The sequence below is a fragment of the Anas platyrhynchos genome, chromosome Z (genome assembly GCF_047663525.1).
Source record: "Anas platyrhynchos isolate ZD024472 breed Pekin duck chromosome Z, IASCAAS_PekinDuck_T2T, whole genome shotgun sequence".
In the NCBI taxonomy this organism is placed as follows: Eukaryota; Metazoa; Chordata; class Aves; order Anseriformes; family Anatidae; genus Anas; species Anas platyrhynchos.
In genome coordinates this window covers 51,324,957-51,341,030 of record NC_092621.1, presented here as the reverse complement: position 1 = coordinate 51,341,030, position 16,074 = coordinate 51,324,957, and the positions used below count along the sequence as shown (strand labels likewise).

Below are 16,074 nucleotides of genomic sequence, written 5' to 3'. Positions count from 1 at the left end.
CTTGGTATTTCTCACTCCTACTCCTGCTGGCCATATATATATATATTTTAGTGGCTTTTCCCCCAATTTAATTCAGTATGTTTCATGCTTTTCCCTTATATTTTTCCCTTTCGTACCCTCTTTTCCCTGTTCATCCCTCTCTCTCAAGCTTTCACTTTGCCTGTCTGTGTTGTGATCCTGTTTTGCAGGGTATATATTCTTCCCCCCTTATCCACAGCCAGTTATTCTCTCGTTCCATTTCACATACATGCCTTACACAGAAGAGCTACAAGCAGTGGCAGCTAATAACAAAGGGGCTCAATCAGCTCAGAGGTATGTAAACATTTGTAAAGCTGAGCCTCTTTCCCACCATCTAGCTTTAGGAAAAGAGCAAGATACAAGGTAATCAGTTAATGTATAATTCAGTTAGGTATCCATAGATTATTTTATTTTATTTTAAATTTTGAAATCTTTCTCATAAACCGTCATCTAGAAAGGAAAGTTTTCTAGGAAAAATTAAATCTACATCATAATATGACTGCTGAAACACAGACCATTTCCTTCATTCTCCACCTTTCCTCTTCCATCACATAATTTTCTGGTGGCCAGAAGGAGTACAGGTCTTCACTTTGATGCTTTCTCCTAAGCTGCTTTAAACCATTATTCCTTGTGAATGACCAGAAACAACTAGAAACTTGCATTTTCTTCTGATTTAAGTTCAGCTTAATGGCAGCTTCACACTGGTGGTGTTAGAGGAGGACGCAATGAGCTGGAGGGACAGGCAGGAGAATGACTGATCTCTCCTCAGGCTACAAGCTGCCGTCATGTTTCTAAAAACTCCAGCAAGTCTTTATTGCTTTAGTACCTTACAGAGACACGGGGAAGGTGTGAGCTGGATTTGGAAAGGTGTAATTCCTTGATCTCGTCACACAGGAAAAGCAGTCTTTGCAGACTAATGAAGAATTATGATAAATTTATGTTAAAAAGTTATCTCCCTCCCTCTCTTTCTTCCTCCCTCCTTCCCTCTCTCCCTCCCTCCCTTCTTCCCTCCTTCCTTCCCTCCCATACAAGCACTTTTATTCTTCAGAAGCTAAATGTGAAAGTCAGGAGACTTTTAACACAACTGAAAAATTCTGCCCCTTGCTACTATAACGAAAAACGTTAGTGTTTCCATGGAAAACAGACTAAAGGCAAGACTGAAATTGCCCAGACTTAGGGCTGACATGCAAGGCTGATGGCATAGATTTGAGCCCATAAAAAAAGATTCATAAATGACAGGACAATGTGTTGATGCACTCTCAGTGTCTCTCTTCATGTAGGAAAAAAAAAAAAAGTTTTGTCACCGTTAAAGTTTTTTTATCACTGCTTTCAGAAATATTAGACATTTGACTTCTCTGCTTCTGAATCAGGAATCCTCATAGAACTAAAGAAATTAGCTTGATTATAATGTCTTTATAAGTGAACCCAAACAAATAAGAGGGGAAAGGATGTTAAACAGTAGTTTGGACATCTTAAATAGCTTCTAAAAGGAAATAAAGTGCACAGAGAACTGTGTGAAAGACTTCCTTGTAAGCAAAGGCTGACCAAACTCTTACTCCAGCTGATAAATATTTCAGTGACAACTCAGTAAAAATGGGAGAGGGAGAGGGAGAGGGAGAGGGAGAGGGAGAGGGAGAGGGAGAGGGAGAGGGAGAGGGAGAGGGAGAGGGAGAGGGAGAGGGAGAGGGAGAGGGAGAGGGAGAGGGAGAGGGAGAGGGAGAGCTGGTCTGGGCTGTGTCACTCACACTGCTTGCTCAGGCTGGTAATAACCCACAATAAGACTGGTAAAACAGGAAAAAATGTCCTTTCTCAGGCCACAGCTGCTAACAGGGATCCAGAAACTTGCCAGAAATAAGGCTGCTGATTCTACAGTCTGGTACCAAGATGTAGCCATATCACACTGCTTCCAGATTTAAGATAAACTATTTTATAAAAGGCATAAAAAGATGAAGCACAGACCACTGTTGATATTGACTACTGATTTCATTCTTTATCTAAGGTTATATGCTTAAAATAAAAATAAAAAAGCACAATAGGAACAATAAAAAAAAAAGAGGTATTAAGAGGTATTAATATACCTAGATATTTAATCTCAAAACACAAGAGAAAGTATTTACAATTTCAATTTTGAGTAGTGTTCAAAAAGAAAAAAAAAATCACACTGCTTAAAGGTGTTCTGTTAAATTATTCATATCCCTGTTGCTACTTTATAAACAAACACTGGACTAGAGCCACCAGTGATACTTCTCTGCATAATTACTTATGTGAGAAGTAGGTGTAACATACTGCCATTTAGCGCTTGTCAGAATGATTGTGAAGATGCAGGCAGTCTGTGAATTAAGTCTCATACCTCTATTTGGAGGTACTTTCCTCAATTTCATGTATCTGTTTTTAGCACGTTTACCTCCTTTCTTAACTTAGATCAGAAAACATCATACAAATAAAATAATCCACAAATGCTAAATGCTAAAATGTAAACATACATTGTGATTATTTTCTCTAACTCTGACAAAAACTGTCATGTTTTTCTTCAAAGTTATTTTTAAAAATAAACATATTACAAAAGACATTTACAATATGCCACATTCCATAATATGCCACATTTGATCCACGTTCCTATCTCACTGATTTTTTGACAGTAGCAGTTTGATGGAGACATGGAAGTGCAAGATATTGCTTAAGGGAGTGATATTTTTTTTTTCCCTAGCTTACAAGTGAGACCATCTTACCAAAGACAAGGAAAATGAGATTTCTTAACAAGACAAGTCAAGCAGAAGTTCAAAAATCTGTTTAAGTCCCTCACAAAAGTAGAAAACACCCACAGTCATGGAGTAGATCCATGTTCAGACATTATCTAAGATACAGGTGATATTAAGGTTCAAGACTTTGCTTTGGGCCCTTTTCTTTTTTTTTTCTTTTCATATTTATATCAGCATATATACTGAAGATCTGCTGCTGCTGTGAATATCAGTAAATGACTGCTTGCTAAATACTGTAAATCATACCTGCAAAAAAACTGAACAAACCAACACTGCAATAGTTGTGGTTTGGCACAGCTTCATTTTGGCAGCTTCTTTTGGATGGAGCACAGGGTTTGGAGAGCTGCCAGTAGCACCAATAAAGTGAACCAAGCCATAAAATGTAACACACAAGGGAAGATGAAAATTATTTTGGCAAGAAAATGTTCACATCAACAACACAGCATCCTCACATACAATTTTAAACATCCCTATATTACTGCATAACACTTTAAAAATCTTTAATACGGTATAAAATTGTCTACCTTAAATAACAAAAATTAACAGCTGACAGCTTTTTCCATTATTGCTTCTTTCCCCCATATTCATTAGTGCTGTCTTACATTCCTTGTTAAGTACATTCCCCAGAGTGACAAATGTGTCTAGCAGTGTGCGTGCTTAATACACTAAGCTAGCATAACTCTCCTTAGGTTTCTCCATGTACTAACTACCATCTCAAATTGATTTATAACTTCTGCCAGTGGTGTTTTATTCATGCTATGTGGAATACAGAGAAGCTGTGTATTTAACTTCCCATGAAAACATGAACAGTTCTAGAAAAAATATTTGCTAAGCATTAAAGAGGAGTTCTGGTTCTGCATCCGGCACCTACAGTGTAATGAAATGGCTTTTTTCCTGCTACCAAGCCAGGACAGTCAATACATGCATGCAATTATTTTTACCTCCACATATGGTGCAAGGCTATTTTATCCACCTTTGGCTCTTTATAGATCTACTACAAACTTCCAGTCAGAGGTCCATAATCAGATGTAACCAAGCATCATGCCATACATCCTATTGCTTATGTCTTATAATTACAATTCTAAAACCTAGGATTTATGAATGTTATTATTGTTCCTGTATACAACTCAAAGCCCCTTCCAAATAGAATTCCTATCTCCCTGTTGGCAGTCAGTCGTATGCTTCAACAATTTGTGTTGAGTGACCATTGGCCAAGCTGGATCAGAGTGCAGTAGTACCCAAAATACTTTGTCTTGTATCTGCTGGAGCAGGCGATTCTGCTTGTGTCCTCTGATATGCATCATTACGTCAATACAAGGTAAGAGGGGAGAAATATGAAGATGAGATTTGGTAACCAGATAATTACTTGAAAATCATTTTATATCTGTTTATTTTCAAAATGCAGTGAGAAAATACTGAGCCTCAAAAACATGTCAAATATTGCTTTTATACCACAATCTTTCTCTGTACTATCCAATGGGATAATAAATTCAATGACATGTCCATCTTGAATTCACCTTACACATGTGCTGAGAGGAAATAAAGAAACCTACAAATTAGAACCAAATGTCTAACTATTCCATATAGGAATTTAATGTCCATGACAGCCTTAGAGGAGTGTTATTACTTCCTTACCTGCACTGTTCCTTCCTTCAAGTAAAAAGCCCCACATATCTAACCGTAGTTCTGGAGTCTACCAGGAGGTCAGGGCAGACCTAGCATGTCAAGTAGTTGCCCAGGTACACAACCCTCTTTACAGAAGAAGGACTGCCAAGAGAATTCCTGTTTGTTTGAGGGCTTCCCCTTTAGCTGACCAAATCCCTGCTGTGTGATGGCACAGTTTCTCCTGGTGTCACTACATAGTAGTGAGTCCTGTGTGGACGACTGCCTGGATCCATGAACACATTGGAATATAAAAAACATCATGTTCATGTTTCTACTCCTCAGTCTGGAAAGGCACACAGATTCATTGCTGTATTTCATCAGAAGCAGAGAGCTATATATAATATATATTTTTTTTTTTTCTTTTCAGCTGGGTAATGAAATAAATTCTTTTTACTGCAGTCTTTGCAACAGGATGAGGTTCTTCTATATTCTACAGAAAAAGATTTACTCATCAGCCTTGCAGTGTTCCAGAACTGCTTGCCATCTTGCCAGCCTGTTCTTGCAGAGTGTGTACAATGAACTCAAGAAACACATCAATACCTTCTGTAAGCATATTTAGCTCTTCAAGGAGCAGAACAAACCTACCTTTCTTGGATACTCATTGACAGATTTGCCTCAACTTGCAGAGATCTTTTGTTGCTTTTCAGCTAAACAAGAGAGAGAAATGGTGAGTTCTTACAATTTACATTTTATTTTATTTTATTTTATTTTATTTTATTTTATTTTATTTTATTTTATTTTATTTTATTTTATTTTATTTTATTTTATTTTATTATTTTATTTTATTTTATTTTATTTTATTTTATTTTATTTTATTTTATTTTATTTTATTTTATTTTATTTTATTTTATTTTATTATTACTTTTCTGTGTGTAATCGGAACAGGCTTTGTATATTGCTAAAGAGCTCTGCCTGTGAAAGTTTGAGACATTAAGACCACATCGCTATCTCCTGTTATTTATGGTATACGTAGTTGACATTACGGGTGAGTGCCATGTTCATCTGAAGAACCTCTTTGTCAGCATGAAAAATGCAGTGCGAAGTCTCTGCAGGCAGCCTTTCCCTCCAGTGCTCGCCTAGCCAACATGAATTACTGGAGTCAGAAGTGAGAGATGCTGGTAACATCTCATGCTAAGAAGCCTTGAGGGATGGGAATGAGGAGACCAGCAAGGACAGGAGAGAATAGAAAAAGCAGGAGAGGAAGAAGGTCATGAAACAAGGCAGATAAATGAAAACGAAGACAACAAAAAGGTAGTTAACCAACAGTAACACAACAAAAATAAACCAGATCTGGAGAAAAAGTAAAAACATGCTTTTTCTAGAGAAAAGAATACATTTATATGACTATAACAATAAACTGAGACCTCATGAAGTTCAGAAAATCAAGTACTATTATGCTATTACACTATTATCTTTGATAATGATCCTTTCAAATTCATTTCTAAAATGAAGCTTTGATCACAATAATTTTCGGAAGAAGGCTGAAGTAGCAGAGCATTGTTGTGGAGGAATAAACTGCACAACTGTATCAGCACAGGAAAGTAAATTGCAAAGCTAGAGGAAAGAAGAATGACCACTTCCTTTGGCTGTCATCAAGGAAAATCTAGTGATTGGTGACCACTGGCAACCAGATGTGCCATGCAGGCTATCTGAAGGAAATTAGCATACCTGTTTTGACTTCTGAAAGATATCCTATAGGATGCTGATCCTTCAGCCCAGCCACGACAGACAAACAATATTGCTTAGTTTACTGACATTATATGTAGCGTGAAAATTGACCATTCCTTTATAAGAAAGGATGTAATTTCTAATATACTACTCAAATAATCATTTCAAGGCAATAATTTTTATTTTATAAATAATAAAGCAGGTGGAAAGAAATACTGCCTAGCTTCTTTCTGTGTGCCCAGAGACTGAATGGCAGAGGCAGGAACAGGGAGTCCTGGCTGCCAAGTTCCCTGTGTTCACTGCTGGACTGCACTTGCTCTCTCCATGAGCTACGCTGCCACAGCAGCAATACTTGGTACAAATGAAGTTTAAAAATAAATCAGATTACATAGTTGCAGGGCTCTGTCAAATTGCAAAGATGATTTGTCACCAGTTATGCTGGCTGCACTTCAGATCACCATGTACTTACTATACATGTGTGCTGCACTCCATATGTCCAAGCATCATAACCCAGTGCTAGCATAGCACTGCCCAAATCTTGCACGATCACGTACCCTTCAGGACAAGGCTGTATTTTAATCTCAGCTGTTCTCCTTGGCAAAATAGCAGGGAGGTTGACTGTTGATGATCAATCATCTATACCCATATGGCAAAGATGTCACAAAGATATCAAAAACTGTTCAGTGAATTGACTGTAAAACACTTACCAGTGCTACACAATGAAAGACACCGAGAACCCCAAATAAAAGCTTCATGCAGTGAGAGGAAACAGCTAAAAGTGCCTAAAAGCAGCATGCAAAAAAAATCAGAACTAAGATTTTGTCATCAAGCCCCAGAAATCTCAAATATTTCTAGTGCATTTCAGGCGGCTTTATCTCTGTGTCTTTGCTGAATCAAGAAGCAAGTGAGAAAGCATACATTTTGTTTAAGTCAGAGAACACAGTGTCAATATTTACAAAGATATTAGTTTAAGAGAGAAGAAAGGACATGTGAGGACAAAAGTCCAAAGAGAAAGTATCTGGTACCTTAAATATATATCTGCATTAAGAAACATGAATGTAGACAAATTACTAGAATCCCAAATGTCTCCTTCCTAGCAAGTATCAAAGCAAGCAGCAGGTTTAAATGCTCATCCACATCTCTTCTACATTGCCAAATGTAATAATGCATAAAGTGCTTCTTGGAAAGAGTGGATCTGACTTGCACAGAGATCCAAAGTAAAACAAGTGTTACAAGATCACCTCCAAAGTATCTATAGATAAGGCCTTGCTTTCCATTTGGAATTTCACTGTGCACTGTTCATGTCAACTGCTGCTAAGGTTAAACACCAGTCTCCATGCCAGTCTGCTCTTACCTGCTTCCTCCACTGTTTTGGGATGAAGCCACGTGTCTGATATCTGAAGCCTTATTTTTTCACCTTGAAACTTTAGTTTCAGAACTGAAAGAGGCTAGGAAAGGAACAATACCCAGCATTTTGCTTTGCACATTGGAAAGAAATTTGCAAGGGCTCACATTCAGTCCCAGCAATTTCCTTTGTCATTTGAAGAGGAAAGGAGAGGGGGCTGGCAATATTCATACGCCACTGTTCAGGGCAGAAATGCTTACCTTCTGCTGTTTCCCACATTTATCTATAAAGCCATGATAAATTGATGTTAAGATCAGAGAGAATCAGAATTTAATCTCTCCTAAAAGAACAGCATGCTTTTGTTCACAGGATCTCTTATACTAATTAACAGTTTTCTGAAAGTCTTTTCTGATCATGATTTCCTATCCCCCTTCAAAAGCCTGCACTGCCTCCAGTGCTAGGCTCTGTGATGGCTGTTCCAGCAGGAAGCACAAAAATGAACAGACATGAAAGGGGAGGAGTTACAGTTGTTGCTTAATAGACCATCTGGATCACATAACATACCAAACTGCTCATTTAATGAGGCGGAACATATTGGACTATTTGTATTGTAACTTGCAGCTGCTATGACAGTAAATCCTATGTATCTGCCTCTCTGGCCACAAACCATTTTTTTTTGTTTTACACAGGTGCAAGAACGCTGAGGTTGAGGGCTTGTTGCTGAGATTCTTGTAGATTTTTTAATTGTTGCTATACAGTCAACCGTGTGGCTGAAATAGAACTGTCTTGTTTTCAAATGACCAGAAAACCCCTGATCCCTTCTTGATGACACTTTGATAACATTCTCTTTAAAGGTCCAGCTCTAAAAGTTGCCCAGGATTGATGGTTCAAATCAAAGAATCTTACAAGTATTCTTTACCATTACTCCTGCCACTGAGAAATACACTGAATCCTAAGACTAGTACTAACATTTTGTCCCAAAGGATTTCCTTTCTAAAACTAATTTAGTGACAAACAGCATCAGGCCAAAGCTATTTTTAGGTCTACCAGTAACTACAGAAAGGAAGGGAAATGGGTAATGATTTCATTTTTTCATTATAGTAAGCAAGGAATAAAAGATAAAAGAAAGGAAGAGGGAGAACAGGGAAGGGAGAAGGGAGAAGGGAGAAGGGAAAAGGGAAAAAACAGAGAAAAGGAGAAAGGGAAAAGAAAAACTGCATTCACTTGTTTACAGATCACTACATACATTTATTCTACAGAATATGTATGTAATAGAGAACATACATATTACAACCAATTCCCTACAGACAACATCAGGCTATATTCACTCCCTCAGTGAAACATTAGCTACTCAGCCTTTTCCAGTGCAACTACTAAACACAGGCTGCAGGGAAGCTAAGAGTTGAAAAGCCTTTAAAGTTGTATTTCACAGAAATGCAATGTTTCTGTTGTTACATGTTGCTAAATTCTGAATATTAAAGGCAATAATTGGCAGTCCAGAGGGAATTCAGTCATCTCTTTTCCAGGTTAAATGATAACACAGTATACTATCCAAAACATTAGGCACCTAGGGTAGGGGATAAGCATTAATACGAGCTCCCTCTTCCCAAACCATATCCTCCTTTACTTCATTTTTTCCTCAGCAACTTTTCAAATTTCTAGACAGAAAGAGGAAACTACCCATGGCAGAACTGCCCATCATCCTTTGTTAGCTTTGACATTCCTCCCGGTAACATATGAAGTCAAGGTCTCAAAATACTCAGTTGGTTTGAAGCAGTTTAATATCTGACAGTGTAATGAGTAACAGTGCACGTGCAAACCTTCAGTCTTGATTAGCTCTGGTTTTGTTTTGGCTTTCCAGAACCTGTCAGCTTGTGATAACAAGTACATCACATGCAAAATTACAACAGAAATCCCGTGGAACGCCACATCTACTAATTCTGCATTAATAGTGGCATTACAATCAAAGATGATTTGCTTTTTGTTTGTTATGGGTTGTGCTAATGTATGAAGCACTTCTGGAACAGTAAAAATAGGTGAACTCCTTGTCCTAAAGCATTTATAATCCACATCCAAAAAAGCAACAGACTAGCTAGGGAAGAACAAGAAAAGTTATTTATGTAAAAGGTGCTCACATCTAGTTAATTCACCTCTTATATTGCTGCAGTGATTATTAACGAGAGAGACCTGTTACTTAATTACAGTGGAGTGCCAGCTCTAAAGATATACAGTTAATGCTGAAAACTACTGCACAAATGGTCAAGGATAGCTCTTGCAAGTGAAATATATAAATTCCTTTCAATTTCCTTTCCTATATCATTAACAGTCAGTAAGTTTTCTTACAGGCACTGTGGTAAGCATGTGTCTTCCAGAAGTGTCTGGGGTAGGGAAAACAAGAACATCCTGAGGACGCTGCCATGAAGACTGTCCCACACACGGGAACACGAATGAAAACACAGAACTGGCCAGAAGACACTCAGTCAAATTTCCCACTGAAAAAGTGGGAAAAAAAATGAAGCCATTGATGTAGATTAAAGAGATGTCAGTTGGACATCTCCCTGGTCAGATAGATTCCTCAGTAAGGCAGATCACATTAGTCACTCTTTCATTGCAGCCTCTTATTAAGTACATGAATTAAGGCTCTGGTGTTTGTTTGACGGGAATCAAAACATGAGTTGACTAGATAGCCACAGTTACTCCAAGTTGCTGCATTCTTTGTAAATAATACGTGTCACTGTGGTACACAGCAAAGGGATAACAGTTATTCTTCATTAGGAAACACATACATACACTATGTAGGATACCATTCAAATTAACACACACATTATTTGTCATCCATTTACATCAATTTACAGAACAGAAACAGGACAGGAGTAGCTTGTGTTTTCTGGCAGCACTTTGACCAAAGGAAAACAAAGCTTTGTTTCACACCCAGGTGATGTTGAGGCTAGCAAGATCCAAGGCTGCATTGGATTGCAACATAGGACTCGAAGAAACCCAGTGCAATTCCTATGCCCCCAAGCTAATGACTTACATCTCTGCACTCAAAGGAAGAATAAAGAGCCTTCTACCTTAGCTGGACTAAATGATCACCTTCTCTCCTGTTAGGAAAAAATGCAATCAGAGAGTGGTGTCTTCCTGAGTGACCAAACCAAGGCTGCCATTCTCCAGTTCCTCTGTACAACGCTGCAGTGGAATCACCTTGGCTAGCAGCCAGGCACTGGGGCATTCGGCTCGCTTGATCCCCAACCCAACTGTAAACAGCAGGACAGCAAAGAGACCAGGAAGAACAAAGGCAAGAAAGCATGTGGATTGAGATAAAGACAGTTTAACAGGTTAAGAAAAGGGGAAAACCAGAACCAATGCAAAGGCAGCCATCATTCACCTTCCCACAGGCAGACTGATGTCCAGCAGCAGCCACCTTAGAAGAATACACCCTCACCCCATCCTCTATCCCATTTTTATTGCTGGGCATGATGATTTATGCTATGGAAAAACCCTTTGGCCAGCTCAGGTCAGCCATTCCCCCAGCAGCCTCCTCACTGAGGGGTCAGAATGCTGGGGGTGGGGGGGAAGAGAGGAAGCCTCAGGACTGTACAGGCACTGTTCAGTAATTGTCAGACTGTTTCAGCCACAGTCCCAAAACACATACATAAGCATACATAAGAAAGCATCATATGGGCTACTATGAAGAAAGGTAATTCCAGATTAATATAAATAAGGTAATACCAGATTAATGCAAATACATAGCAAAATCCCACTGCTGTACAGTGACTACCAAAACATTTTAACAGTCCCAAAATAACTATATTACTCGGGGAGGGAGGGAATTCCAGGTCACACCTATAGACTTGACAAAGATTATGGATTAACTGAAGGGTCACTTTCTCTGGGAAGCTTCCCTGAAAAGTCCCCTGAATGCTTCTTTCAAAAGGACATGAGAGACTAATTTGAATCCTGTTGTCTAGAGTTAGAAGAGTTTAATCAATAGAACTGCCCCTGAAAATGTGAGCCTAGAAGTTTCTGCAAATTGTTGCAGCAACCATCTGTGCAGTGTACCCTATATTTATAAGCTTAGGTTATTTCTGTTCTGGACTTTCTGTGAGTGAATGAATACTTGCTCTCATGACAGATTCAAATTCAATCATCGCTGCACGACTCTGTCTTCTCATCCAAATAACCCCAGGCTTTTTGGGCATGTATTCAACCACTTAATCTAGCATGAGGGGATGGTTTTTGTCAGTACCCAAAGCTAGGATTCAGTCTGGCACCAGCAAATATAGTAGCTCTTAAGCAGACTGGATGTAGAAAAGATTTCTGTTCTGTTCTAAGATGTTGTTTAAGTTAATATTAAGCTCATTTATTTTTCTTTATATTTTGTAAGAATTAAAGTTTTCAAATATAAACTGTTTTTGTTTGTTTGCTTTTAATTTTTGTCCCTACCTATACAGGTTTGAGGATTACATGAATTTGTAAAAATGTGTCTTTTGCCTCTTTTTGTTCTGGCTCACAGGTCAATTTGCAATGCATTATGGAAATTGCACATGGAAAGTATTTTTTAGCAAGCTTTTTATTCAAGAGATTCATACATCTTAAGGCTGAATAGTCATGGGATTCTCTGATTAAACAGTGAGCAAATAAAACACTGACAAATTATTTGTAGCTAACATGTTCAAATTAAATACATGAGCTATGTATTTGGAATGGGCAATAGAAGACTAACAGCTAAGCAAAACAGTATGTCAAGCAACCTGGGATTTACATAAAAGATGCAAGTATTTTTTCTCTTGATAGCACATTCCTTACTTATTTAATCAATATTAATCAATAGATTAAATTTAAACAGGGGCAGAGAATTATGTCAGGCAATGCTGTGCATTTCAATAACGTGTTGACTTCCATGCATTCCCTAATCCTTCCTGAACGTGTTCTCAGATAGGAATAGTAAGGCTCAGCTATTTCACAAGTAAGCAGAGGCGGGGATGAAAGGACTTACACAACACCAGAGAAGAAACTAAAATTTTGAGTGATGAAGTCTTTTTTCTTAAGGCTTTTTCTTAGGCCTGCTATTCCTTCATTCAGGGATATGTTTTTAATATATATGTATTTTTTTTACAGTATTGCTTTTTCATACCTACGCTTAATGCTTAATGCCTACCCAATACTGCTGCAGTAGGGAGTTGGACAGCAGTGAACAAATCTAGACACCTTTTCTCATTATGGAACTGAGTAGTCTGTAGGCAATGGGGAATGACAAAATAGAAGTTCTTCCTAAAGCTGTTAAGCTGAGAAACTTAGCTCATGCAGCCTCTCAGTTATGCACAACAAAGATATGCACAACAGACAATAGCACAGAGTGGCAAGATGTACTGGTTTGGCTTATAAGAGCTGTGACATTTCCTGTCTCATGTTACACTACTGAGTAACCTCCTTGTTCAGTTTTTACATGGGATTTTCAAAGCTTAAAGCTCAGATCTGAAATTTGAAAACTGTATTTTACATTTCTCTGCTTCTTGGCCAGAAACATACTATGACTAATGTCCACAAAATTTTCATCTGAGATAATTGAAGTGCTCTTGAATGTTGCTTCTGAATTATTAAAACTTTGAAGATATAAATCTTAATAATTGTATCATTTTTTATTTCCAGTGTTTTCAGAGCTTTCTTTTTAAACACATGCCTGATCTTTGGCTCTAAATCTTATGAGAGGAAAACACCTCTTCCGTGACAAAATTTTTCAATAGCAGAAAAAAAAATACCAAAAAGACATTTTCTTCAACTTATTATTCATATTTCTTCCATGATTTATATAGAAACCAATTAGCTTTAATCTCCATTCAATTTTATAGAATGCCTCCACAAGAGCTTTTAACACAAAGCTAAGTCTCAAGCAAGCACAGTGTGAAGAAGATGAAACTCTGCTAATATTATCCTCACAGAGATAGCAGAATTGCAATTTTCATGTGTTTTTGATTAAAAAGCATTGTGGGCACAATGTTCAAAACTGCACTAAAATTGCTCCTTGGGTTTACATTAGCCAAGGCTGCACAAAAGCAAACTTCCTCACACAGACAAAGGAAATATAGACAACAAAATTCAATCCAAAGGGATATAATTACAAAGAAAAGGACTAGATACAAGCCTGAAAAACAAGATGAAAAGATTAAAAACTAATTTTAATTAATCACTGAGATTAAAAGACTCCATTAAATGCTAATACTTTTTATCAGAGATATTTGAAGAACTGTAGTTTAGAAATCTCCATCCCCTTGTTTTAAATACCTGGGTGAATATAAGTTACCTTTCTGTAGACTCAATAAATTAGATGGATTACTTATCTGCCAAAACTTACTCAAAATTTTGGTTTGTTGCCAGCTTTCATCCTCAGACCTTAAGACAGCTGAAAACAGGCTACTTCACTATGAATGAACAACAATACCGTGCTTTGCAAGTCATTGCTATTCGTGAACAAATGCATTCCCAAAACTTCATGCTCTGAAATCTTCAAAACAGATGGAAGCAGCTTGCAGTTTACCTATTTAACTGTATTTCAAAAACCCTATGGTGACTTCAGCCATAAAGCAGCTGCTCTGATGAATCATAGAAGAGCTTTCAAAGCACACAGCTCACACACAGGAAAACACATGCCCAGCTCTGGATTTAGCAGAGCGTCACTGATACTCAGAAGCATTTCACATATGTATGTGTAGCCATTATGGAGTCTTTCTAATTGCAACTGCTTCTGCTACACATTTTCTATAATCCCATGCTGCTTCCCACCCACACAGCCTGTGGAGTGAAAACGATTTCCTATTAAACTTTACAGGGAAAACTTACCAGATATGATAATGCAGACATGCGTGTGGAGGCTGAAGTCAGCTTCAGTTTTTTTTTTTTTTCTTAGCTGTGCTCCACTATCTGTCTTTTCTCAATAGAAAAACACATTTTAAAGCTGATTACATAACATATATTTAAGGATGCCTATATAAATTAAACCAAATTCTAATACCCTTGGTTAAACCATTTCTGATATGATAGTTGGATAAACATAAATCATGAAAAGATAGAAGTTTGCCTTCTGCATAACACAAAGTATTCATAGTTAAGATAATCAACCATAAGTTTTCCTCTCATGTTCAGTGTTCCCAGAATTATGATTTTAATGAAGAAGAGGATGTTACCTAAACTACTCTGACAGACATGATAAGAAACACATACCATCATTTTTGGCAACACACTCAAGAACCTGTGGAGAAGTGAAAATACTCCTCTTGTCAAGATACAGAAAAATGTGCGGCTATTCTCAGGCTCAAAAGCTGGACTCAGCCTGCTAGTTATCATGGAACAAAAGGGTATAAACTAAATTTGCGCGCCTGGAAGAACAATGTTTCAAAAGGAATAATTTCCATTCTTAAAATAAAAACAAAAACAGTTTTACCTTGTTAAAATGAATGGAGATACTATTAAAATTATTATAGATACCTTGTTTTGCTGATAGCTTCGGTGTTCAGGCCTGAATATGGTTTTACTGAAAAACTGCAGAAGATTACAGATGAGTCAAAAGACTTGCAAGTATTCACATACCAAGTGTGCACATACCAAGTGGCAGCTATCAGGACCAGATTTATTCATAACATCCATGTATGGAAATAATGAATATAATGTCTAACAAATTGTAGACACTTTTGCCATCACCTTTTTTTCAAGTATGCCTTGCTTTCTTTGTCAGTCCACAATGCCTACAAAATGTTTGGCAATAACGTATTTTCTAAGTAGCCCCCTCATCCTTCCCATTTAATTTGGGATGTCATGATGCAGTGTTAAGCACTGTGTCTCACCAGCAGGAATTGGTCTGATACTGTGAACGATGGCCTGCAGAATAAGGAAACCAAACTGAGTGACAACATGAAGGTTGTTCAGGAAACAGACATGTTAGTAAGCAGTACTTCCCAGAACAAAATATAACAAATGCATTGCTATTAGGTGGGAACCTGTTGCAACACCTTTGTATCAAGTAGCATTAACACAGTGGTGGCCAGTTTAAAATTTAGCTTGTAAGAACCTGCCTGACAGCAGCACACCAACAATACCACGATGAAATAACCTGAGGAAGAGACCAAAACCAGAGCAATTTACTTGCACTGGGGCAGGGAGCAGAAAAACATGCTTGCCTGGGTCAAGATTTTGTCCTGCCTTGCTCCCAAGGCACTGCAGCCTCTGCCATCACGTAGTGGAACCCTCTCCCAAAAATCTGATGGTTGCAATGACAACTGCAAAACTCTGATATTTCAGAGTTGCATCTGTATGTGCACATCACTGGGCTTGCCACGGCTTTTGCTTTAAAGATCTGGGATGTGAAAATGATGTTTTGGTTAGAGGTAAAATGGTCACTTCTGGCTATGGTCAGGGCTGTCTTTCACACCGTCCCTTTACTGCACGATCCATTGGTTCAGCTGGGGGTGACAGCAGGTCTGCAGGGTTTCACGCTCACCACAGGGTAATCACCCTGCAGCTTGCAGCTGTAGGCTGGTCTTCAGGGGCACCATTTGCACACGCAGTTGCAGGCAGAGGAAACTCAATCCACCTAATCCTCCCAGCCAAGCCACAACCATTTGACCG

General features: G+C 38.1%; 1 protein-coding gene across 7 annotated transcripts in view; it reads right to left on the bottom strand.

The window, feature by feature from the left end:
* The window catches only part of MARCHF3 (membrane associated ring-CH-type finger 3), a 69,431-nt gene extending 54,430 nt beyond the window's left edge, over window positions 1-15,001 (bottom strand). The window contains exons 1-3 of one of the 7 annotated variants that reach the window (XM_038170936.2): window positions 14,938-15,001; window positions 14,293-14,382; window positions 5,028-5,089 (exon numbers count right to left, since the gene is read on the bottom strand). In XM_038170936.2, the coding sequence (XP_038026864.2) occupies window positions 5,028-5,089; window positions 14,293-14,313 (83 nt within the window). In that variant the 5' untranslated portion in view covers window positions 14,314-14,382; window positions 14,938-15,001. Of the gene's footprint in view, window positions 1-5,027; window positions 5,090-13,807; window positions 13,963-14,292; window positions 14,383-14,937 lie in introns of those variants that run through there. The other 6 variants (XM_072031207.1, XM_038170933.2, XM_038170937.2 and 3 more) reach the window with 6 other exon arrangements.
* Between the last annotated feature and the right edge of the window lie 1,073 nt (window positions 15,002-16,074).